The sequence below is a fragment of the Marmota monax genome, unplaced genomic scaffold (assembly GCF_021218885.2).
Source record: "Marmota monax isolate L192 unplaced genomic scaffold, Marmota_monax_Labrador192_F-V1.1 WCK01_AAM20220418_F8-fsc00004, whole genome shotgun sequence".
NCBI lineage: Eukaryota > Metazoa > Chordata > Mammalia > Rodentia > Sciuridae > Marmota > Marmota monax.
The window spans coordinates 30,722,702-30,749,629 of record NW_026692881.1 but is presented as its reverse complement, the minus strand read 5'-3'; the positions used below and the strand labels follow the sequence as shown (position 1 = coordinate 30,749,629).

At 45.7% G+C, this 26,928-nt stretch overlaps 1 protein-coding gene across 1 annotated transcript in view; it reads left to right on the top strand.

Annotated features, from left to right (window-relative positions):
* Positions 1-26,928, top strand: part of Hspa12a (heat shock protein family A (Hsp70) member 12A) — a 148,438-nt gene that overhangs the window by 10,753 nt on the left and 110,757 nt on the right. Inside the window, exon 2 of the mRNA XM_058581326.1 lies at positions 2,976-3,063. Coding sequence (XP_058437309.1) covers positions 2,976-3,063 — 88 coding nt within the window. The remainder of the gene's footprint in view (positions 1-2,975; positions 3,064-26,928) is intronic.

Below are 26,928 nucleotides of genomic sequence, written 5' to 3'. Positions count from 1 at the left end.
CCTAATAGGCAAAGTTGCTAAGAATAATCTTGTGGTCGTACTTACCACTCATCTATTTCCCATAATATATTTTTTCGATAAGAGGCTGTCTAAACTGTTTTTTAGATAAGGGACTCAAAGCCAGGCAGAACTTTTGAAGTCATTTAGTTCTATATTTTATCTGGTTCTATAGTAATTGTCTAATTATATATCTTATTATTTCATTTTACAGACAAAAATAAAAGATCTTCCAATAAGAGTTAAAATTTAAGCTTCTGGTTTCAACCTAATTTTACATACCCAGGAATTAGTTTACTTAATGGACTTAAATTTAAAGACACCTCTCCCTCCTTTTGAATTCTCACTATATGAGAAAAAAATACATTTTAAAGTATGTTGTATGTTTTGGTATTGTATGTGTAATTGCCCTGAGGATCCTATATAATCTTACAATATTAAAAGACTTTAAAATGTAAGATCCCAAGTCCCTAAATTCCAAGAAAATGAAATGTAAAAATCTATGTACAATTATGGAACTTGTACCATGACCTTTCACAAAGTTTAAATGTAAAAAGTCCTTCAGGTTTTTCAGATTTATAATTGTAGACAGTCTTTTTATAGCTCAGTTCTCTTTGTCAGTAAGCAGGTGGATGTTTTTGCCTTTTTAAGAAAGTACAGTAATAAGCACATCTACTGCCCTTAGTTCATCAGCTACCAAAAATAAAAAATAAAAAAAATCCTTGGCTCGTGCAGATGAAAGGTGATTCACCTGAAGCTTTGTTCCTAAATTGGTCACTGGCAGCCTGACATGCAGCAAGTGGTGCTTCCCACCAATTACCTTGAAAAAGTCTCTCATTCACATACAAACTGAGGTTTTCACCTGTCAGAGGAAAATGACACCATCACTAACAGGCTTCATGTTTATTTCCCTGGCAGTTTCCTCCCTATCACAAAGTGATTTTCCCCCAGGTGAATTACTCCCTCACATTGGCGTGGCAACGACTATTTAATAAAGCTATTTATGAAAACTCCTCAAGTGTGTGGTCCCCGTTCCCACAGTGTGTCGCTGCTGCCGCCAAGTGACAGGTCAGAAACATCAACCCTAGACAACTAGAGCATCATTCCCTGCTTCCAAAACCAAGGCTCCCGCCCCCTCCTGGGCAAGGGTCTTGTTTTCTTCTCTTTCCTCCTAACCCGTCCTGGGTCCATGGGGGTGTCTTTCTGAACCCATGGGAAATTAAGAAAACAATTTATTTTCCTGAATGAAAATATCTGATTTTAGTGTTGAGGGAGTTTTCGCTTTTGGTTTTGATGTGTCTGGTGAGTTTCCCACAATCTCGTGCAAAAATCACACCCTACCACCAGAGGTAAATCCTCTGTCTTCAAAAAAAAAAAAAAAAAAAAAATCCGTCACACCCCAAAACTTGTAACTCTCTGAACACAGGAGTACTTGGGGGCTGAATGCAGACTGTTCTCTTCAGTAACCTCATTCTTGAACTGGGCTAAGAGCTTTTCAATTGCTGTGACATTTTCAGCCAGGGAAGTAGTCGTAGTTGCTGCAGAGCAGTGTTTTACAGGCAATTACTTTATATGATCAATGGAGCAATTCCCCTTCCAGAAAGGAACCAAAGCGATCAAGTTAAATCATTAAAGAGAGAAAGACAGAGTGGGAGAAAGGATTCATCTCATTAGCAGGTGCCAGTGCTGCAGGCTCTGCGGTGGCGGCACACAATGTCACTGGCCCTTTAAGACAATGACTGTGCCCCCTCCACTCCTGCCCCCCCTCCCCTGTAGCTGTTGACAGGTCTAAACCTCCCGAGCAGCCCATTGTGGCCGCAGTAGGAGGCACCTGCGGAAAATGTGCCAAAACCAGGCAGGGAGTGAGAGCTTTTCAATAAGCCCCGCAGCTGGAGGGGAGCGGCAATACTAAACAAGCAGGCTGGGACCAGGCATGTGACGGGAAAAGGGGTCAAAGCAGACACCTCCTAGAGGCTTTCTGAGCACTGCGCGGTTCAATTTGATGACATCTTCTAGCTGGCTTTTCTCTATTTGCTTAATATGCTGAGGTATTTAGCTTAAAAGCACTAAACGCTCCATCGTGATGAGCAGTTTCCCCCTCTCCATTTGCTGTTATTAAGGACGTTTTTTCAGTATTTTCCCTCTTTCTGCCCTAAACTCAGATTGTTTTCTCTGGCTTCGCTCTCACGGCTAGTCACAGGCATTCAGCACACACCGCCTGCTTGGTTTTACTCATCTTCAGTTCAGGGACAAGTCCAACTCCCAGTTTAGGACCTGGGCCGCCCTTGCAGAGCCACATCTGGAAGCTGCGTTCTTGCATTTGAACTTGGTTAAACATCCACTGTGCATCTGAATGGACCCGCCGCTGTGTGCAGGGCTTCTGCCTCCGCCCTGTGCTAACCAAGGGACCACGGTGTTGAGGCATTTGTTTTACCCAGCTGCGCTTGTCTTGGTGTATTTACAGCCCTTTTGAGAATAAGTAGAGTAGGGGGGAGGGCAGGACAGGTGGGGGCCTGGGACGGATGTGCTGGTGACTTGGAGGAGTGTGCCTGGGGAAGCAAGGGGACACTTTCTCCATGCCACCTCTCCAGGATAAGAGAGTGACAAGAGCCTGGCGCGGTTCCTTGGTTTTAGCAGCTCTTATCCATCGGCCGAGTCCTTATGGGTACACTGTGCTTTCCGGTTCTCGTGGTACTCATCTATTCTCTTCTCACTTGACACAGTGAGGCATTATCTCTGTCTTACAGATGAAAACATCTGAGACTCAGAGCCAAACACTTTGCCCACTGCCACACAACAACAAGTAGGTGGTAAGTGCAAAGGCCCCCCAGGAGCCCACCTCCTCTGCAGTCCCCCTCAACTTCGTCTTCTCCTCTACCTCTCCCGACTGTCAGCCAGCAGGAGTAGGCGACTTTTGAGCCCTGGGGGAAACCGACAAAACGACCTGTTCACAGTGAAACTCTTTTCCCCTCCCACAGATGGAGAGTGTTGGCGTGTACGGATTCTGTGGGTGTAAAGCAAAGAACAAAATGAAGTGTGATTCGAGGTGGGAAATAACGGCTGCAGGTAGGAAATGAGCTCATTTGTGTAAGTATCCAACTGGTGTCTGAGAAAACCACCCCCAGAACTGTGCACCTTCCCAGAGGGACTAGGTACATAAGAACTGTCACATGCAAGACATTTGCTAAGTCACAGCCACATAGTCTGCTGTTCAGAATGCCAACGAGTCAGAAGAGGTTTGGAAGAGGGTATTTCAGAGGTACCCTTGAGCCAGAAGATGACTCTTGGGGCTGTGGCTGGCCACACCGGGTACCTGGCTGCAGCCTGGCCTCTGGGGTGGGGTGGGGTGGGGTGGGGGAGTGTCATGCTGTCTCCGTGCTCTGCTCAGGTGGCCCTGGGAGATTGTCTCTGTTCAAGCCCTTATAAAGGCACGAAGAGGTGGTCTCTCTGCTGTTCTGAGCTTGTTTATGCTCTAACATGTCTCTGAGCTCAGAGGACCAGTCCTCTTCCTCCTTCTTCCTCGGTGCCTCCCTCCAATTCTGGAGAAAACAAGTGGACTATTCATGTAAAAAGAGAAAGAGTAAGGAGGGGGGAGATGCCACCGACAAACTCCATTGAAAGCCACTGGCTGTTCATTTACATTCACACTTTTAAAAAATGTTAACTAATGATGTTAAATGGTTTGCCAAAGGTCCTGGCAGGTCAGTTGTAGAAGTGTCATTTCTGCCTAATTAGGGCTCTTGTGGCTGCCCGGGGCCTCCCAGTGCAACTGGTGACAAGCGAGAGCTGACAGCTTCAATTGGTGCCAATAGGAAGGTTGGGCCGGTCATGTTTTCCAACTCAGCCAGGTGTTTGCTGAATGGGGGAGGGGGCTTGGCGAGATCTGAGCACTTCTATGATCCTTTTTCTTTCATGACCCCCTCCCAAGTCCTTCCCCTTTGCCTGTCTTGTCTTGTGTCAAGGTCAAGAATGGGCTTTGCTAAATCAGCAATTTGGGTTATCTCTGGGAGGTCATTAGCAGTCCCAGCCCAGACTGTTTCAAGTGGTCTCAGACCCCAGATGCTAGATTTTTTTTTTCTCCCTAAAAATCAGAGAGCAGGAAAAGAAAAGGAATGCTTTGGGTAATAACAGCAGCAAGAAAAAACAAAACAAAAATCTACACAGAAAGCTCTTGGTACCCATTAAAGTGTTAAACTTCTGAAGACGTCGCAAATAATAAAACTGCTTAAAGGGAAAACTGAAGTATTCTGATCTCTACCTTAAATATCTGAAGAAAGAAAAGATGACAATGAAAAAAACATCCTAGAAGGTTTGCTGGATTGGACAGTACCCGTCTCATAGTAGGTGCTCACTAAATAGTTTCTTGTTTGATTTGATTTTTCAGGAGAAAAATGATGCCTGAGAGACAAATAATGATTGTTAGAGATGAGGTTCTCCTGGTAACTTCTAATAAATACTGTGAAGTGCTCTTTGGATTTCTTACTTGACCATAAAGTACCTGCAGAGGTGAAGTCTCACATTATGGGCTGATATGCTCTTGCTTTCTGTTTTGTTTTGATAACATCATAAAACGAGCATAATGTCACCCCCAGGCTGCAGCAACTACAACACAAGGAGATGGTCCCATGACGGTGATGGGACACCTGTGTCCAGCTCTCGGACTCGATGCTTCGGCGGGTTCTGCGGGGATGATGGCTCTCCTTTGCTGAGTCTGAGCAAATTCACGTGTACATTCAGTGGGTCTGTGAACCACGATGACAGGATTCACACAAGGGCGTCTGGGGAGGGATGCTGCGTTAAAATTAAAGGAAAGCATGAAATGGAAAAGTCAATGTTTGTTTTGTGAAAATCTAAGCCCAAATCCAGAGGCAGTCCTGGGAAGGAGGGGAGGTCTAACATGAAGGCATCGGGAGCTCTGGGCTCTCTTCTTCCTCTCCTTGTCTGAGCACCCCTTTCCCACCTACTGCTTCTCTGTTCTCCAATATGACACAGTGTAAATTGGGGCCAGGAAAAGTAGATTGTCTATTTTTGACAAAGGAGAGTGAAGAAGACGAAATGAGGTAATCACACCTAGGACGATGCCTAGACATGCCAGGTGACCCCCTCCCCGCCCTCACAGATCCTCGTGGTCACAGCCGCGTCTTGTGGTGTGGAGTTACCTTCTCCGCCTGCCAGCAGGGCAGCTCCAGGACAGAGACCAGAGGCTGATTGGGCTCCGCAGCTTCAGAGTCTGGGACACATTTGAACAAAGAGAAATAAATAGAATTGACTAATCGGCTGACCTCATGAATGATGAGTGAACAGATTGATGGAGACAGGGTCCAACGGTTTCATTGACTGTCTCAAAGTCCCCACCACCAGGGACCTCCTTTGTCACCAACTTCCCTGTAAAGATCTACTTTGCCCTTTTGCCCTGTCCTGTTGGGTCCGCCCCTTTCCCGCCACAGCACAGGTTCTTGTTCCTCTTTCTGGGTGACCTCCTGGTCTCTCGGCTGCTCCTGTGCATGGACTGTTGTTTACTCATGCTGGTTTTGTCTGGGGCAGAGTTTGCTCCTAGGAACCCGTTCTCACTCCTGTCTTGGCTCTGCCCCCCACCCCACCTCTGTCTCTGAGTCCTGACCTGCAGAACTGCAACTGCTGCTTGTTCTCCGAGGGCAAACGATTTGGGTGGCTCTCATAAGAGCTAAAAAGTAGCCACTTAAGACTCTCCTTGTGGTTGGGAAGATGAGTATTTAAAAATCATTCTGGAAAGGATTAGTTGTAATGAAAGCCCTCAACAGCATCCAGATCAGCATGGAAAAATAAGCCAGTTAGTTACGAAAACTAAAACAAAAAGCTTTTGAAGATTTGTGAGCAGAGGAGGATCGGGCAGGTGAACAGTCCTCTGCCTTAGGGCGTAATGTCCTCCGGGGGTATTCAGGATACCTGATCCCAGGGGGGAGCCTGCCCTCCTAAAGTGAAATCACATTCTGATGACTATCTCCTAAACCTTCTGACAGGCAGATCTGAGTTGTTATTCCATTGTGAAGGGTTTGGGGTGGCCCTTCCAGAGCTGGCTCTAGCTTCTCTTTGTCCGTGAACTCTTACTCTGGTCCTGATCTGCCTGCAGTTCTCTGGACATGCTGGGATGTTTCATGCCTCAGAGCCCTTAAACAAGCTCTTCCTTATCCTCAGAATGAGCCCTTTTCCCTTTTGTTCTCCTGACAAGCACCTGTTCCTAGGGACGATTCACCTCCATCTCACCTCTGCCATGAAGCTGCTCCTGATCCCTCCCAAGTGAGATTGACCTTTCTCTCTTTGGTGCCCCTACACAACCTTATGTCCTTAATCATTGTAACAATAATCATAGTAATCATGACAGCTTCTTTTTATTGAGGGCCTCTGGATGCCAGGAAGCATCAGGGCTTTCCACTGGTGTGCCATTGGAGCTGGTGTGACAAAGGCACTATTATGGATCTTTATGTTGATGATGCAGATCCTGTAGCTCAAGCTGCACGTTTGATGTTGCACTGGTTCAAAGTGGTGGGCCAGGAGCTGGACCAGCCAGCGTGGCTGATTGAAGTCCTTGTCATCAATCACCCTCAACACAGATCCACCAAGTTATGCTGCCTTCCTTTATAAATGCCACCATGCTGATAGATTGGGTATTAGGGGTTTTAGTCTGTCTCCTCTCTGGGTGGTGAGCTCCTTGAGGTGGGTGGGTGACACTCATTGAAGTTTGTGATCTTGTGCCCAGGATAAGGCCTAGACATGGCAGAGACTCTTAATGTTGGTCAAATTTTAGAAAATTGAAGTTAATTGTACTGTATATGTGTATGTATGTGTATATGATACTCACATTCTCCCTCAACCTCCCATGCTCTTTATATATACATATAGATGTGCATATATGCATAATATAATATATTCATATTTATTATGTATTTCCATACATATATACACATATGCATATTTTATATCTACACATATATGCATACATATATATTCCTGTCTTCTTGCCTTTTGTATGCATATACATACATATTTAATGTATATGTACATAGATGCATATTTAATATTTAATATACATATATATAACATATATACCAAACACATAGAGATACATGTACCAAAATTTACACATATAGCTATATACATAAATTAACATACCCATGTATTTGTATCTATAAAGAGAGCAAGAGAGGTGGGGAGAGAAGAGCAGTTGCAGCCTTTTGGAATTTACCTGTGTTACCTGGTTTCTTTGACTTTGCATCCTGCTTTCCTCTGGCTGCCTGGTAGCTGGGATGATGCAGAGTGACCCTGGTCCAAGCTCTGCTTGGGTGCATCGTGATATGTGTGGGTCACAGAGCTCAGCAGAGGAAGAGGAGGCCCAGGTGGGACAGTATTCTTGAGCTTTCTCCCTGCACTGTCACAGGTAGTGACAAGTCCTCCTTTGTTCAAGCATTTCCTCTCATCGTTTAGTTCCCGGAGCCTGCCCTTGTTAATGATGGTGGGCACAGGTACCATTGTCTGCCACAAATACCCACAGTGCTCCCTGTAATGGCCAGGCTGACTAATGACCAAGTACCGAGGACAGCCTGAGTACAAAACAAGTCAATGTTGGTCAAATTTTAGAAAGTTGAAATTAATTACTGCATATGTGTATGAATGTGTATATGATACTCACATGAAATCTGGGGAGTCGGGTAGAGTTCCAGGACAGCACCCTCTCCTTCACCTCTGTTGATGGTCTCTGCGAGAACAAGGGCCTTACCCCCGCCCTCCCTGCCTTGCTGCAGCACTCTGGCAGGGTATGGAGGCTTGGATGAAAACATGGTAACAGGTATGATGGAGTTCCTCATGCTTTGGCACCCAAAGAATCCAGATGGCAGCGCTGAGCCAACTGGTACCTCTGTAGGAATGGCATGACTGCAATGTTTTCTGTTCAATTTTTTTTAAATACTTGCAAATATTCAGCATTCTTCCATGAAGATCAGAACTTGTGATTATACATAAAAATAACTTCCTGAAGTGCACCTTTATATATGGTATATATGCAAGGCTATCTGGACACCTGCCTGTGTGGTCACACAAGGCCCTTTGGAGGTCTGATTCTCTATTGTTGTCATCTTGAATTTGATGTATTTGTTTTGTGACTCTGGGAATGAAATCCAGGGCCTTGTACATCTAGACATGTCCCTACCATTCAGGTACACCCGCAGCCCCTTGAATGAGGGGTCCTGCATTTTCATTTTACATTGGGTTCTATGAATTATGTGACCCCCCCCCCTTTGGGGATCATGCCACCTGTCTGCCGGCAAGGTGTGGAATTGCAGCTTTAAAACCTAACCGTGAATTATTTATTCCAGCCCACCTGGGCTGCAGGACTTGAGGAAAGGAGTGTGGGTGGAGGAGGTGGAGAGTGGGGCTGTGCCAGCCAGGCCCAGCGGTGGTCTTGATGACTGTCCATCAAGGGCGTAGAGGTGAACGGTCACCTGTAATTCTGGTGCAGTAAGCGTCCCAGAGCTCTGTGTTCTATCTGGAAATACCAAGTCAGTTGGCCAAGATTTTCAGCTTATTTGAAGCGTACAGGAAAAAACAAATCCCTAATGAAACACAACAAATTTAGAAATGGGCTTTTCTTTTTAAAATGTGTAACATACATTCTTACTCCAGCTCTTCGTTTTTAATTTTCTTTTACTTGTGTAGCCTTCTGTATCATTCTACAAGGGACATTTTAGACACGTTACAATAAAATGATACAGATACTGTTGAGAAACAGGACTGACAGGAGAACTGGGCAAAGTCAAGGGTAAGCTTGACTGCCATGAGGTCCTGTTGACTCTTAAAAGGTGGACCACCAATGTGTCCTCAGCTTCCTAGCAGCATAACAAAGAGACACCTGACCAGCTGCACCTGGGAGGGGGGTGGGGGTGGGGATGGGGGAGTGGAGGGGCAGGAAGCAGGTCTCAACTTGGCCCTCACTGTCTCCCCGCACCTGTACAGATGTCTTGGGAGTGAGTTGGGCATTCTAGGAATCTGTTTGCCTGGGGGACCAAGTAATCTGTCTCTTGAAAATCCCAAGAGAGTCCTGAGTGAAGCTTTATTTGAGTACAGCGGGTCCCTAGCATCCTCTAGTCCATATCCATGGATTTGATCAACTAAGCATGGATGGAAAATATTTTGTGGGAAAATGTGTATCGGCCTTGAACACCTATACTCCTTTTGTTCTTGTCATTTCCTCTAAATCTGGCATAGCAGTTACCTAAACTGTATTAAGTATTGTAAGTCTTCTCAAGGGATTTCAAATATGAAGGAGGGGATTACAGGTCACATAAAAATACTGTGACATTCTGTAAAGGAACTTGAGCTCCTGTAGATTTTGGTAACTGCATTGGTCCTAGAACCAGTCCCACCTGGATAACGAGGGATGACTGTGCTTCATGGTGTCCTGTCACTCAGTCTGTCCCCCATCTGCCTGCAAACTTGAGCAAACAGCATATAAAAGCTCCTCGCTCCTCTACGCCACCTAGCAGCAGCAGCGGTGAGCCCGGTGCTGGCAGTGTTGGTGGCACTTGCATGGTGGCAGTGGCACCAGCACTGGCGGTGGCGGTGGCACCAGCACTAACAGCACCTGTACCAGCAGGAGACGTGGCCCCAGCATCTTTGAAGTGGACACAGCAACATAGCAGCAGCAACAAGTGGAGGGTGGGGAGTGGCCAGAAGTGGCCAAACATGGCCTTTACCAGCAGAGGAGGCCCTGTGAATGGCTCTGTGGGTGCCAGTGGTCTGGACAGTGGGAGGCATGGAGAGTCTTACCCAAGGAGATATTTGAGGTTCCTCTCAAGGAAGACTTCTCCAGTAACTGGGGAGTAGGAGCCAAAGAAAAGCTCTTGGTACTATCAGAATTACCCATTGTAGCCTCGGGATACTGTGACCCAGAAGATAGGAGTGGCATGAGATTCAGAGCTTTAATAAGGGACTAAGAGAAGCCCTGATGGGGCAATTGAGTACACATTCATTCATCAGTGAGTGATGGCTGGGGTCAAAGTCCAGTTCTGCCACTCACTAGTCTATGATCTTGAGCATGTTTCTCCAACCCCCAGTTTCCCTGTAAGTTTTGGTCATCAGTATAATGGGGGTGCTGCATAGATGAAAGCCAGGCCGTCCCATGCTACCCATCTGATCATCTGATCCCATCTGATCATCTCTTTGGTGCTTTCCTCAGCTCGGTAGGTGACACCTCTGGCTCTGTGTGCTCAAGTGGCTCCAGGGCAGGGAGGTGCAGCTGTATGGGACAGTGCATTGCACCTGTGGGCAGCGCTGGCTCTCAGGAGGTTGTTTACGACATCTAGGCTTCATTCATCCACTCAGTTAACAAACGCTTGAGTACCTCCTACATGCCAGGCATGGGGATAAGTTTTGGGGAGATGAATGACATGGGAACACCAGGGTCCCTTGATGGGGCTGGTTATTTAATGAGGTTCTCAGGCTGTCATCTAATAATTCTGTGAATTTGTCATCACAAGGGGAAGCACTCTGAAGGTGAGGAGCATGGGCAACGTGCAGCAAAACTGAGGGCCAAGGGCGCAAAGGGAGGCTTCCCCGGGAGGTGACAGCCAGGCCGAGACATGACTGGGGCCTCGGGGCTCTTGGGTGTGTGGGGTGGCGAGCAGTGCAGACGGGAAAGCAGAGGCTGCCTCTCGGCCACAGAGATCCACTTCCCTTCCCACAAGATGGAGCTGCAGCTCCCTGAAGGTGGCCTCTTCCCCGGAGGTTTTCCATTTCACTTACAGCTTCCTCAGCTTTTCTTCCTGGGACGGGATGCCAACCTTCTGAGGCCCCATGTGCTCACACCCCCTCCCTTTTTAAGAATTCTAACCTCAGTGAGCTTCCTGCACAGACTGCACAGTCCACTCCTTCAAAGGTACCACTCAGGGAGTTGGAGCAGGCCACAGTCGGGCAGCCGTCACCACAGGCAGCTCTAGAACATTTCATCCTCCCGCAAGAAACCCCACACCCATTAACAGTCACTCTTCCTTCATTTCCCCTCAAAACGCTAGCCCTGGGAAGCCACTACTTGCCACTTCCTACTGCTATAGATCTGTTTATTCAAGACATTTCATATAAATGGAATTAAACTATAGGCTGTATTTCTTTCAATTAGCATAATGTTTTAAAGTTTTTTCATATTATAGTATATATCAGAACTTCTTTTTATTACTGAATGGTATTGCATTTGTATGTTTGGAGATATATATATATATATATATATATATATATATATACACACACACACACACACACACACACACATGTATATAAAATTATAGATATATATCTTGTTTTCATATATATATATGGATGGAGATATATATATATATATATATATATATATATATATATATATATATCATATTTTGTTATCAGTTGATGGACATTTGAGTTGTTTCCATTTTTAAACTATTATGAAGAACGCTGATGTGAACATTCATGTATAAGTTTTTATGTGGACATATCTTTTCACTTCTCATGGGTCTACATAGGAGTGGAATTGCTGGGTCATATAGTAATTCTACATTCAACCTTTTGAGAATCTGCCAGACCATTTTCCATAGTGTCTGCACCATTTTATATTCCCACCAGCAGTGTCTGAGGGTCCTGACATCTCCATGTCCTTGCCAATATTTTATGTTATCTGTGGTTTTGGTTATTATCATCCTCATGGATGCAAAGTGATAACTCATTGATTTGCATTTCACTGATACTTTATGATACTGGCATCTCATCATGTACTTAGTGGATATTTGTATTTCTTCTTTGGAGGAATACCTATTCAAATCCTTTGTCCAATGTTAACTTGGGTTATGTCTTTCCACTATTGATTTGTAAGAGTTCTTTATATATACTAAGTACAACTTCCTTGTAATATGTATTATTTGTAATTTTTTTCCTATTTTGTGGGTTGTCTTTTCACTTTCTCAATGACGTTTTTTAAAAACAAAAGCTTTCAGTTTCGGTTAAATCCAGAGTATCCATCTTTTCCTTGTTGTGGCTGGTGCTTTTGGTATCATGTTCTAAGAAACCATTGTATAATAATAGGGTCACAAAATTTTATATCTATGTCTTTACCCTTTCTTCTAATGAGAGTTTTTGTGACATTCAGCCTTTTTCACCCATTTTGAGTTCTTTTTTTATACATGCACACCTTGGAAATATTGCCGTTCAATTCCAGATCTCCACAACAGAGTGAATATCTCAATAAATCTAGTAATGTGAAATTTTGGTTTCTCGGTGTATATAAAAGTCTGTTTACACTATTCTGCAGTCTGTTGTTAAGTGTGCAATAACATTATTTTAAAAATATGTCTGAGTTAAAACTATTGCTAAAAAATACTAACAATGATCTGAGCTGTTGGAAAATGGCACTGATAAACTTACTTGACAGAAGGTTGCCACACTCTTTCAATTCATCAAAACTGCAAAATCAGCGAAGCACAAGAAATGGAGGCACAATAAGTTCAGGTGATGTCTACGAATGGTGTGATGGAGGAGTCCATTTCCACTTTTTTTTTTCATGCAGTTTGTTCCAGCAAATGGATGTGCTATCTGGTTGTCCCTGTACCATTTATTTAAAATTCTATTCTCTCACCCATTAAATTATCTTAACATTCTTTTGTCAAAAATCAGTTGACTCTATGCCAGGCACTAAGGCACATGCCTGAAATTTCAACTCCTGGGAGGCTGAGGCAGGAGAATGGCAAGTCTGAGGCTAGGCTTGGAAACTTAGAGAGACATTACCTCAAATAGATTAAAAAAAAAAAAAAAAACTAGAGATGCAGCTCTGGTAAAGTGGCCCTGGGTTCAATCCCCAGTATACATGCACATGTGAGTGCGTGCGCACACTCTCACACACACAGACACAATTCAACTGGCTATAAATGGGAAGCTTTATTTCTGTACTCTTCATTCTGTTGCCTTGATCTGCTTTCCAACCTTATGCAGGTACAACACTGTCTTGATGATTGAAACTCTATAGTAGGTTTTGAAATCAGAAAGTAAGTTTCCATCTCTCTTCTGCTTTTTCAAGATTGTTGTCTTGCATGGATCCCTTACATTTCCTTATAAATTTAGGGATTGTGTTGAAACCGTAGGTCAATTTGGAGAATATTGATATTTTAATCATATTAAAAAAATTCAGATCCATGAATATGAAATATCCTCCTTTTTCCTTAGTTCTTTTTCAACAGTGTTTTGTAGTTTTCAGAGTTCTGCATTTCTTTTGTTAAATTTATTCCTAATATTTTTTTTCTTGTTGATATTATTAAATGGATTGTATTGTTTTTCTTTTTTTTTTTTATGGTACTGCGGATTGAATCGAGGGGCACTTTACCACTGAGCTATATTACCAGCCCTTTTTATTTTTTATTTTGAGACAGGGTCTCCCTTAGTTGCTTAGGGCCTCTCTAAATTGCTGAGGCTGGCCTCAAACTTGTGATACTCTTACCTTAGCCTCCAGAGTCACTGAGATTACAGGTGCACACCACTGTACCCAGCATATAATTGTTTTCTTATTTTCATTTTTGGGTTGTTCATTTCACATCCCTTTTAAAATACGATCCCAAGAACCATCAGTGATAAGTTGCTAGGGTGATAGAGCACAAAGAAATATTGAACAGAGACCCATTATGTGTAGAAATGAGAATGCTGCATTGGACTTCCTCTGCCAAAGCTGTAGAGGAGCACAGGGAAGAAGAGCCCATTCCTGAACTTGCATCATCAGTTGGGCTGAGATGGCTGCATGAGGCTGTGCTACTGTAGGCTAGTGCCCAGCACATTAAGCAGCACCTTGTTTCCCATTATCTCCAGAACTCGATTGTTTTAAGAAAGCTGACTTTGTAGCCAGGGTTCATTCACTACAGACAAAGCCTCTATTAGAGGAAAAAAAAAAAAACTGATCTCAGAGACTTCAAAAGAGCCAGAGAAAATCATAAGCCACTAGCAGTAGAAGTTTCAATTCCAGATACCCAGACTCCCCCCCCCCCACACACACACACAATAGCATATTTGGCTTCTCCTTTTGTTAATTGTAAAATAATAATAATAATAAGAATAATATGAACTAAGTCTGATCAGAGGGAAGGGGAATAGGCTGCAATAAATACTTATTCCCATCTGACTAAAGAATACAGTTTAAAGTTAACAATCCAGATGATTCTGGCAAACTGCAGGTTTCCTTTTTCAATATTCCACAGTACAGTTGATATGTCTAAACAAAGAACGATACTAATCATGGATGTCATGACTTCAGTTGTTGAAATTGTGTCTCTGTTTTCTTTGGGTGACTGGTTATCCCCCCCTGCCCACCTCATTGGAATCATTCTCACACACCCCAACGATGAATTTCCCCATCAGAAAAATAAACGCCATCACGATACAATGGCTAAGCAAATGTGTAGTTGGAAGCATTTTGTAACCCACAGCAGGAAAAGGAGCCTCTTAGGCTATAATCCCCGCAACTGTTGAGGATTCATGTTAGACCTTGTGAGGTCTCTCATGAGAAAGATAACATCTCCCTGAAAAGAAGGAGACCCCTGTTTTTAAGGCATTTTTTTTTTCAGCAATACATTTCTGGGGAATGGGCGGCTCAGGCCTTGAGTTCCACTCGGGCGCTGCTTCCCTCGAGCCAGGTGGCACCTTTTGTGCCTCCAGTCGCTGCGTGTCAGCCAGCCCGGGTGGGTAAGTCTGCGGAGCCGTCAAGCGCCTCCTCCGCGCTCCTCCAGAGGAACGATCTGGGCGCCACGGAGTCGGGGGTGGGCGCTATTGAAAACTCCAGGGCCTGGGGGAAGAGGTCGTGAGTGCACTGATCAAACTCTAATTTGGAGCCTCGTCAGCCTGGCACCTGGCCAACATTCTCTGCTCCGGGTGCCGGGTGCGGAGACCCGCCGGCGTCCTCTGCCTCTGGAGGTGGCAGCCGAGCTGGAGAACAATGGTTTCTGGGATGTCTGCAGTCGCTCCTCTGTCGTGGGCCTGGGGATACAAATGTTGCAGAAAGAATAGATGATCTGGAGCTGGAAGGGGCTGCAGAGGTGGTGCAGAGAGGGTACCCCGGTGGCTTCAGGCTTCAGGGCGGTGACTCAGATGGCGAGGACCCAGGATGGGATGTGCGCTCACTAACTGCCACCCGCCTGCACGTGCCTTTTTCTTTTTGAATGATTATTAACATGTATTAATCGTACAAGGTAATGGTTTCACTGGGCATCTCCATACATGCTAATATCCGTGCTTTGATTGCGTTTACCTTCTTCTCAACTTTAAGGGTTTTGTTTTGTTTTTAATTTTTAATTCATTCATCTGTTGACAGGTACCCATGCTAATTCCATATCTTGGGTATTGTGAATAGCGCTGCAATAAACATGGGCATGCAGGTGTCTCTTGTATGCGGACTCCTTTTTCATTCAGGTACACACCCAAGAACCGGAGAGCTGGACCAGATGGTAGTACTATTTTTAGTTTTCTGAGGAACCTCCCTGCCGGATTTCCACAGCGGCTGAACTAATTTACATCCCCATCAACAGTGCATAAGGGATCCTTTTTCTCCACACCCTCCCCAGCATTTGTTACTTCCTTGACTTCTCAAGCCTCGGTTTCCTCCTTCCTAAAATGGGGAAATAATGTCCTCACCTGAGAGAGTGTGTAGGAGGCCTGACTGAGACTGTAGAGCTTGGCATAGCACCTGGCCACACTAAATAAATGCTCAAATAACATTTGTTCCTATAATAAGAACCCAAGGCTTAGGAGGAAGCTGAGATCCAGAGCAGAAACAGGAATCCTTGGTAGATGCATATTCTGTCTGGGAGGTGTAATGCTTAGGAGTGCAACAATTCCAACTACCCACCATCATTCTGTTGGTTTGTTTTTAGTTGTCAGTGGACCTTTATTTTATTTACTTATATGTGGTGCTGAGAATCGGACCCAGTGCCTCACACGTGCTAGGCAAGCGCTCCACCCCTGAGCCTCAACCCCAGCTGCATCGTTCTGTTTTTGAGCCTTGTCAACAGCGGGAGTTGAGCAGCTGGCAGAACACACTGATGGGGAGAAGTTGTGACTGGCAGCTTCAGGGTGGGGGTGGAGGTGAGCAGGTCCAAAGGAAAATGGCGGTTCCCTGGCTCTGCCTGCATTATCCTGGGTAATCCGCACAATTTTGTGAAATGGCAACAATCTCCTAGCTCCTTTCCAGGATTTTTGTTTGTTTGTTTTATTTTATTTTTGTATGTTGGACCGGAGGCAAATGGAATCCACTACTTTAGCCAGATTTGTGTGACTCAGAGTTGGGAGAGGATGGCTGACTGACTGAAAAGAGTTGATGCTAGTAAAACAAAAAACATTTTGGGTTGGGATAAATTTAGAGTTCCGTGTTTAGGTTCCAAAGTCAACAGCATAAATCAACTGCATAGCTACACAATGAGGGGGCCATCTGAAAGGTTTCTTCCTCATCTGATGGATTTTAGGAAATTAAATTATAGCTCTGGGACTTCCTTTCCCCTCTGTAGCATAGGCTCTATTCTGAAAAAAAAAAAAAAAAAACTATCACCGATCATCATTTCTGTAAAGGATAGGAGTGTTACTAGGTTGTAACAGGAAGGTGGGAGTTGAATGAGGTATGATACCAGTTTTTCACTGGTTTATGGCATTTATTCCCTTGTCCCTACCTAGAGGTGGCTCAGTGGTCCCAGAAATGTCCTTCCCCTTTTGGCATTAAGTAGTCTGGTGTGGCCCTTTCATTAGGACACAGCTAAATAAGGGATGTGTTTCTAGCAGAGAATTTCCAATTTTTCCAATTTAGCAAAAATTTTGAAGCCCACCATTGACTGGAATTTGGTACCAAGTCAAATGGGAAAAACATTCACCTATGGTCGCAAAACATACACCTATGGGGTAGAGAACAATTGTGGCTTTTTACTTGCTGAGATGTCACAGGTGAACAAGATAAGGGAATGGCTAGGAGGCAAAAAGAAGGGTCTCTGTAAGGACACTCATTGGCAGCTGGTCCTCTGTCTTGGTAACCTGACTTAACATTTTATACCTTTTCACAAGTTTTTATAAGTCTCTTATAATCTTCTATGGCTCTTCGTATTTTTTCCTTGGGTGCCTTTTTTCTGAATATTTTCTTCTCACATCTTCACATTCACTGATCTTCTCTCCTATTGGGTCTAATCTACCCTTAAAACCATCTTTTGACTTTTTGATTTTACTTATTATATTTTCAGGTTTTGAATTTCCCTTTAGCTCTTTTTTAAACACTTGTATTAACACTCTGCTGAAATTCTCCTTCTATTTCCTCCATCTGTTTTTCTGTTTTCTTGAACATTCTCATCAGAGCTACTTTAAAACCTATGTATGCTAATGCCAGCGTCTGGATTGCCTGTGAGTTTCTATTGTCTTTTCCCCTGGCTGATTTTGATGATTCAGTTCTGTTTGAGTGCTTGTCTAGTCTGCTACTAGATGTTTTTAGATTTTTTTTTTTAATATGAGACATTGTGTATAAAAATGTGAAGAACTCTGAAGGGGCCTCTGTCCTTTGTGGCAGATGAAGTGGCAGCTGGGGACTGTAACCCTGTCAAGGTCTTAGCTCTTTCTGTGTTTAGCTTGCTGTTGTTGGATGGTCATACTTACAGGTGCTACAACTGAGCCTAGAGTGCTCACCAGGGCCCCTCTTCTCTAACAGGTCCTTATCATTTTAGCATCCCAAGACAGGTGGAAACTCCTCTCTGGCTTTTCAAAAATGTCCTGCTTAGCGTCTTAGCCTTCTCCCACCTGCGCTAGTTTTAGAACTTGGCAGACATCTCACAGGGAAAGGGGGAGCAAGTGGGGATAACTTATCTGCCCTGCCTTTTTGGAGAAATCTGAACCCCACACATCCCTAATTTGGGGGTCTCATTCCCATGACACTGCCAGCTCCTCAGCGTCTTGCTTCATACCCAGGATTAGCAAATTCCCTGCAGTAGAAAACAGCAGCAGAGTGTCAGCTCATCTCACCATCCATTCGTCCCTCCTCTGAGACGTTTTGTCCCCGTAAGCCCAGGTTGCTGCTGCATTCTCCAGTTCCATTGTGCAAAGATTCCTGGATTTGATCTCAGCTTTGCTTGCTGGTGTGAATCACGGTGAAGGTCTGCTGCGAGCCACTCCATCTCACACAGAGGACAAAGCCAGTTTCCCTGAGTGCTGTGGGGGTCCAGCTCTTTCATTAGAACAAGGAGCAAATATATACAAAATGTGTTTATGTCACAGCCTCTGGAAAAGGGGTCCTTTCCCTGAAGGAATATAGTGGCAACCCTTCTTTCTCTCTCAGTCAGACCCTGGTTTTATTTCAGAATGCACATGGCCAGAGGGAGCAGGAATAGTCCCATCATATTCTGGCCTGGCCTCGCCACCTGGGGGTGACTGCTGATCCATGGTGCCCAACAGTGGGGTGCAGTGAATGGGAAGCAGCCTTTGAGCACTTCAATAGTGACCAACCCCCACTGGATGCCTACTGGATCCCTTCAAGACATTTAAACATCACAATAGAGTGACAGCACGAGGGTTAGTACTAGTAAGTCCATTTTACATTTGGGGAAACTGAGGCACAGGCAGTTTGATTGTGGGACTCACTTTCTTCACCACACTGTCACACCATCTTGTAATGGACATGAAGATGTCCAGCCTGCATTAAGAGATGGTGGGAAGGACAAGGCTGATCACTTCTTTGAATACCCAAAGGAGAGAAATCTCAGTCAGACCCACGGAGGGAGAACAGGAGAACTGTCCAGAGCTTGACCGGCTGCCTTTCCTCCAGGTGAGACAAGCTCCTTGGAGGGAGTTCCTTGGCCCTGGAAGGTTCAAGAAGCTAGACTGGTGTTTTGGACCCAAAGGACCTTCCAACAGGTGGAGTCTGAGGGCAGGTAGCAGGAGTCCTGAGGAGGTGACCTAAGGGCCAAGGCTCCTAGTGTGGCTCTGTTGGGAACTGAGTGTGTGGCCCAGAGGCCCTAGATGACCTCCTCCTCCATGTCTGTCTGTCTGTCTGTCCCTTCCTCACTCACCAAGTCCCAGTGGTGTTTTCCTTTTCTGGAAGAGGCCAAGCCTTTTCCAAGGCCTTTGCCTAAGTTCTGGCCTCTGCCTCCTGTAAATGTGGGAGCCTTTAGCTCCAGTGGAAGTGCCACTTCCTCCAGGAAGGCATCCCTGACCACCTGGTCCCAGGAAGCTCTTTCTCAGTTCATCTCAGATTTATCCCTGTGCTTATTTCCCTGCTGGGGCTAATCACACCCTGTGGTGATCTTCTTTGTTTGGTGTTTTGTTTTTTGCTGTTTTTGTTGTTTGTTTGATTTGAATTCCATGGGGACAGGGCCACATTGACATCGGTCTTTTTCATGACTAGATTTCTAATCCCTAGCATGGTGTTGCATACTTGGGTGAATAAACAAATGACCTAGACCACATTACCATGGGTCTCAGTTTTCTAGTCTGTTAAATGAGCAGAGCTGCAGGGGATATTTGATGATCACAGGTCTTCCCTTTCTCCAGAGATGGGCAAGTATCCTGGGAAGCAGGACCCAAGCCTAGCTGGGGGCAATGGAGTTGGGGATGGCAATCATTAAAGGAGGAGGAAAACTAGGGAAGGAAACTCCTCCTGGCCTCTCTCCCCCTCCCCACCAGGCTGGGGGACTGACACTGAATCACTGCCTGGTGCAGGTGCCACCATGCCCTAGCTCTACCCTGGTCAGGTCTGACCAGGACACAGGGTAGGCAGCACAGGGATATCCATAAATAAACACTGTACAAGAGTATGAGCTACAGAGCTGCAGGTGTGCAAAAGTCAAGGGCCACCTGGATTTGAAAGTCATTTGTCCTCCAAAGAACTCTTAAATCATAATTCAAATGAAGAAAGAGGGCAGCAGCATTGTGGATCCTGTCATAATCACATCAGGCTGTTCAGTGGAATAGGATGCACACTGGACATGAATCCATTGAACGACAAAAAAGCAGGTTCTGGAAATATGCTGGTGCAGGGAAATGCTGTGTTGAAGACTCCCAGGCCCTTGACTGCAGGACTCACGGAGCCCTTGATGTGCTCACGGGTTATTGTAGAGCTCAGCCTGGAAGTCCACCTCGTACCATGGCACCTCCATGAGCACACATATCAGATGGCAAAGGAATCACAGTAAGGTGATTTCTTACCAAAGGTTTCTAGAGGTAACCAAAGGAGGAGGGAGTCACATCATCCTGCTCGCTTCTAAACTTCCCCAAATTCTCTTTTTTTGGGTTCTCCAGATGTTCCCCCAAAGCTCCCTCCCCAGTGGCTGCAGGCATTTCCTTTCCATCTCAGAGCGACCACTAGCCAAGCTCCTTTCTCTACCTTGTGAGCCCCTCAGCTGATGCCACAGAAGGCTCCTTAGCCAGTCTTCTAAGTGCCCTCTGATCCCCCTCAAGCCTGGTGGCCCTCAGATAATCCACAAACCCTCAGCTCTCTCCAAAGAAAAAGATGGCATTGCCTTGGAACCTAGAGAACTAGTGTCCTTGGAAATCCTGCCCTGTAGATGTCTGGGGGGATCCAGAGGGCATTTAGGGAAGCCCACTGGATAGGAGCAGAGAGGACACCCTTGTGTAGCAATGTTGATCTATTATCTGGCCTCCCAGAGCGCTACAGAATGACAAGCCTGGTCTCCATCTGAGCAAATGTCATGATTGATTAGCGATGTTGCCCTGGTAGTGATGTGAATCACTAGCACCCAGCAGACGGGGGATGTGCCGCCATTCCTGGACTACAACCTAGTCTGGGAAAGACCCTGGCAATGGGGGTTGCGGCTGCATTGTGGCCTGCTTTGCTCCACACTTGCAGCACACAACAGTCGTGGAGACACTTCACCTCTGTGATCCTCACCGAGGCACCCACCACCCCTATTTCAGAGAGAAACAGACTGAATGATCTACTGACCTGTGCTGAGTGAAACGCCCAGAAGTAGGTGTACTGTACAATAAATCACACGTGCCATAAAGTAGATGGAATTAAATGTGCCATAAAATAGATAAAATATGGCATAAACAGATAAAATGCACCATAAAATAAGAAGTACTGCTACTTCAGTAAACCACATGAACCGGGCTCTTGGCAGGATGCTCGGGAAGAACTCAACTCAATTAACTTGAGGATGTTCTGATAAAGGGACTGTTTACAAAGGAATGGGCAGAACAGCAGGTAAGACCAGGATAAGCAGCGGAGCTGATGAGCTGGAAGGTGAGGGAAGGGGCCAGTCCAATTGTCCAGAAGCTGGGAATCCCTTGAGACAGCTGCGCTGAGGGGAGCTAGGACCTTTGGGCTGAGGACTATAGCGGCTCACTTCCGTGAGGAGACACATTTCACATCTCTAGGAGCCCAGCCGGAAGGTAAGTGGGCCCACGGAGTGACTCTCCAAGTCAGCTTCCCTGGATGGAGGGCAGAGCGGGCATGGGGTCACTGGGTGTTGCCAACCCTATCAGTTTCTTGTGATTATCATAACAAATAACTACTGCTGGTGGCTTAAAGCAACAGAAATTTATTCTCTCACAGTCTGGTGACCAAAAGTTCAAGATTGGGGTGTGGACAGAATCACGATCCCTCTGAAGGCTCCAGGGGAGAATCTGCCTCTTCTGGTTTCCTGTGTGTTTCTCGGATCTCTACCTCCATCTTCACATTACCTTCTCCTCTGGGTCTATGTGTCTGTCTCTTCTAAAGACACTTCTTTGGATTTATGACCAGGTAGTCCAGGCTGATCTCCTCATCTCGAGGTCCCCAATTTAATCACATCTCCAAAGGTCCTTTTTCCCCACACCATAACATTCCCAGGTTCAAGGGTTTGACATAAGCACATCCATTTTGGAAACCACTGTTCCCACCGCTACACCGAACTTCCGCATCTGACCTTTGTTACTGAGGTGTGGAGATGGAGGGGCCATCTGTCACCTGAAGGCCTCTGAGAACTGGGCTGGGGGGAGAGCTCATTAGCATGTCTGCTTTAAACGATGATCCTTCAATTGGGGGGTGGCAGAGGGGTTGCACATTTTCCTTTGCTTCTCAAAATCATTCACATGACGGCCTTTGGCAAATCATGTGTCTTCTATGAGGCTTGTCTGACAACCTTTAAAATGAAGCAGTGAGATCAAGGATGTCTAAAATAGTCTACTCCCCTAGAACCCCACTGGGCTGTTTACCTATGCCAGGTCGAGGTGGGTTATCTCTCTGGTGGCTTGGCACCCACCAGACACACTGCTGGCACCCAGAGCTCAAGTTCAGAGCCATAGACATCTTCAGGCCCTCTAGGCCTCGTGGGTTTCCATCTGCTGCCTTTGGTTGATCACACAGAGACCAAAGATGACATTCCGCATCTCCCCTAGGACTGACGTCCCAGCCTGGGTGCCCTCCCAGGTGGTCCAAAGCAGTGTTCAAGCGCAGGCAACCCGGTTAGCTCAGATTTCCAGCCAAGTGATTCTTGAATCCTTTCATGCAACCAAGTGTAGCAGTGACACCATGACACCTTTTCTAATTGTGTTTTAATTGAAAAGACTTGATTTGATTATAGAAGCCTACACCGGAGTCGAAGGGCTTGTTAAAACACGTATGAAATCAGAAAGATTGCAGTGTTTTGCCATGTAATTATGTAAACAGTCACACAACGGAGCCGTTTGCAGTCGGCAGGCACACTTTCAGCTGCACGGTGACGAACTGGCATCCTTGATCGGTGACAGGTGAATGTATTTTTTTTTCAAGGACAAACACAAGTTGGTGTCTCCCCCACCCCACATCAGCCGGGCCAGCTTTTCCATTTTCTCCTTTGTATACATTTTTCCCTTGAAATCTGTTGTGGTTTTAAATAGTGTTTCCATGTCCTCCGGTATGTGTGAATTTCTCACCATTGTGAAAGAAAATAAAATGGGCTGCGTGGCTAAAATGTTTAGATTTCTTAGCAGCAGAAATGATCCAGGAGTTTAAAGGGAAAAAGGAAAAAAAAAGAAGAAAAATCCTCAACTGTAGTTTTAAAATAGGCACCGAACTACCTTAAAATTCCCTGCAGTTTTAATGAAAGTGTCCATTAAATTTAGTGAGGATAAAAGAGTAATTTACCTCCAAATCCACTCTCCGTGCCTTCCCACAGGCCCTGAGATGCTCACCTATCTTTTTTGAACTTCAGAAATAAATGAAACATTGATCAGAGCTGTCATGGAAACATTACTTCTTCATGTCAGTCACTCGTTCCAACCTGGCCTCTTCTGAGGAAACGGGCCCCACAATTGCGATCTCCTCCCAGCCCCAAGAAAATAGGAGCTGCAAATGGGCTGGCGAATTATGTGCTTCCAGTGGTTTTGAAGGGAAGCATTTACTGAGGGAGAAAATTGTTTTAATCTTATAACAACCAAGGAGGAGAGTTTGTAAAAACAGAACCCTACACATACCCTCGATTTTGTTGCAGAGGAACACACGGGAACATTTCTTCTCACAAACCTCTGCTGAGTGGTCCTGCGGTGGCCTGGGCAGGGCTGGGAAGGTGAGAGGTCAGACTGCGGCCCACTCAGCTGGGAACTAGGGACTCAGGGAGGGCACAGCCGGCCCAGGGTGAAGACCCTTCAGCCCCGTCTGGAGCTTGAGACTCAGAGGTCGCCCCGATTTTTTGCTTTCCTAAGGCCCAACCCCTCACATAGCAGGATGCCAAGGAAGTCTGGTGCCACCTCTGCCCGAAGGTGACCTGGATAACTTCATGGCAAACCCAGCTTCTGTTCTCCTTTCCTTTGGCATCTCCCTGCAGAACCGAGTGCATCTGGGTGTTTTGTGAGTTTAGTAGCTGACAGCCGCCCAAACTGCTCACAAGCAAACAGACACTCAGAGCTTCAGGAATCAGCCTTAGACACGTCCAGGAAGAAAATCAGGAACAAACGGTTTGAAAGAAAAGTGTGCACTTCTGAGAGGAAGAGGGAAGATGGGAAGGAAGGGGAAATGGGCTGCAAAGGTACCTCTCACCTCCCCACAAAGGAGACATTCAGGAAGGAGGCCCAGAGGGTGGGGAGTGGGGCGGGGAAGGAGGCTGGGTCTGGAGGCTCAGGTTTTGCTCTGTGTACTCACTGGAAGGTCCTTTACAGAGGAACCGGATAGTGGCCTACCTGTGACATTACTGGAAAGGACCAGGAGTGGGGAAAGTCTAAGCAGAAATGTCCAGGTTTGGAGGACGGCGTTACAAGTAGCCCGTTGGTCGGAAACAGATTACGAATGAACCGTGAAAACACAGTGAAGGGAGACGAGGGAATACTTGGAGTTCACACCCTCTGTGGGGCTCCCCTCCTCTGTCTCCTGCAAGAGAATGGCTTCTCTAGAAAGGTGCACCTTGTCCTAAGGAGAAACAGCTGGTTTCTGGAAACAAGTCACACTCTGGTCGTTTCCAAGACAGAACATAATCACCCAGAGGGCCCTTGAGTAGTCAGTCCATCTCCCTGGAACAAAGGGCCCACCCAGAATCTCCAGTGCTGAGCATTCCCCCCGGGAGCTTTGATTTGAAGGGCAGAGGGTTAACCTGTCTGAGTGCTTTTATGTCTTATTAGTGCCCTGATTCAGCCTGGCCAGTGCCTGTGGTGTCAGATACAGACACACAAAGGGTGCTGGGCCTGGAACGTGGGCTCTTCCTCCTCCTCAGGGTGTCTCTCTCCAGTCCCACCATCCCTCTCTCCCCGTGCACCCCAGAAGCTCCATGCCAGTGCACCCAAGAGCAAACATCTCTCCCCACCCAGTGGCTTGTCCCAACTGTGCTTTATTTCTTGCCCTCATTACATGGCCGTTGCCAGTTGCTTGTCAGTCTGCAACTTGAGTCTCCTTCCTTGCAGGGCCCAGACCAAAGGGGCATCCTCCTTCAGGGACATGCAAAGGGACAAGAGGCCCAGAGCTGGTGGACCCAAGCAATAGCTCTTAAAACTTCTGCTCAAACACTTCTCCATTGCTCGCATTCCCCTGGCAGAAGCCAGTCATTCATGCAAACCTAACAGCAGGGCAGGGAAGGAGATTCTTCCCATGAGAAGGCCCCTGCATCTCTCATGGCCATAGACGGGGACATCTGTAGCTTCTCGCTTTGCATAGGGACAAGGGCAAGTGAGCCAGGATGGGCTCAGCCTGCCTCTGGTGCCCAGCCACTTGGGCGACACCATCTCCTTCTTGTGGCCTGGTGGGTCAGCCTTGCCTGGGTTCTCAGGTCAAGTCTCTGCACACTTTTAATGGTCTCCCACCACGCCGCCATTGTCTTTCTTATTTCTCTGTTCTGTTGTTCTAATTTTGAAAGTAACACATTCTCACTGTCATATATTTCAAACAAAATCAAAGTGACCTTTATCATAGCTGTGAAGAACATCTTATCCCAGAAGCAATTGCTCTGGCCTGTCGAGGGTGTGCCTTCCAGATGTTTCCATGCTCGCAGAACTACATAAGTGCATCATATATCTAAAGCTCCATGGAAATGGGGGGCTACACCCACAGCTATGCGGGCTTTGTGACCACATTTTGTGGATGGTAGTGAATCAGAGGTATCTTCACCCGGAGCTCCCTGTGCTCTCTGGGTGCCCTGTTTCCTTGGTGTTCCACGCTGACTTGTCTTTCCCTACTCCTCGAGATTGAGTTTGCTTCCATCTTTTCCCTGTGATAACAATGCTGCAAAGAATATTTCACATGCACGCGTACACATAGTTTGATATGCTGGATTCCTAGAAGTGGGATGGCCGGATTAGTATATTTTACCTTTACATGGATATTGTCTGATTGTTCTCCTGAAAGACTGTGCTGGTTTGTACCCATATCCAGCATGGTGAGTGAGCATGCCTGTCTCTACCCAGCCCATATGATTTCTTTTTTTTTTTTCATTTTGAAATAATTTTAGAGGCCACAAGCATAGAACAACCCATGGTTGTACCCTTTTATACAGAAAAATTAGCCTAATCAGTGTACTCTTCACCCAGCACCCTCCAAAGACAGCCTCTCACATAACCTCAGCTCAGTGACCCGAACCAGGAAATTGACTTTGCTACCATACTATGAACTAAGCCTTAATTGTTTTTCATCAGTTTTTATAAGCACTCTTTTTTTTCTTTTGGTGAATAGTTCTATAAAATTTTATCACATTTATAAATTTGCCACAAAGCTTTTAGAACTTAAAACATGTTAGGTATGTTCATAAGAAATAAACTCTCCCCCGCTCTGTGTTATGTATTTTTGTTTGCCATGCCCTTCCTCGGAGTTCTTGCTTGAATTTAGATCCAGGACAGAGCAGGCTGTCCAGTTTTTCAATATGGTGCCCAGGTACCAAGAATTCACTTTCTCCAATGTTCCCTCAGTCACCTTCAGGACAGGGTCTCTTGACACTCAGGACACCTTCTGACCTTAGCAAGCACTAAAATGAAAATCCCAAAGTGTGCTTTCAGTTTGCAGCTTGATTGACGGTGACACCTGAAAACCTCAGATGGGCATGCCAGGGAAACTTGGTGGGAAATAACCTCTGAGAAGCAAAGCACACCATCTTTTATTATTATTATTATTATTTAAAAAAAAAAGGTGAGGGGCAGGGGACTAATGTGAGTGTGTGCACTTTCTGCATATTTATACCGAGTCTATTCGCAGAATCAAGCCATTGTGGGTATGTTTGTTCTTGATGAAAGGAACCCGGCATTAGACCGGAAATAGGACACGTTGGATTCAATTTAGGGTCAACTCCATCGAGCTTTTCTAAAATTGTAGGTTTTACAGAACTTTAAAACGTAGCTTGTTTATTGGGCAGAATTTAACTGTGATTCATATCCTTCTGCATCAGAGAGTCAGAGCAAATTGCAGGCAGGCAGTGTCCTGGGCCAAGAAATGAGATTTTTGTGCACATGTGCGCTGCCACCTGGCCTCTGCCCTGCCCCCACTGCAGT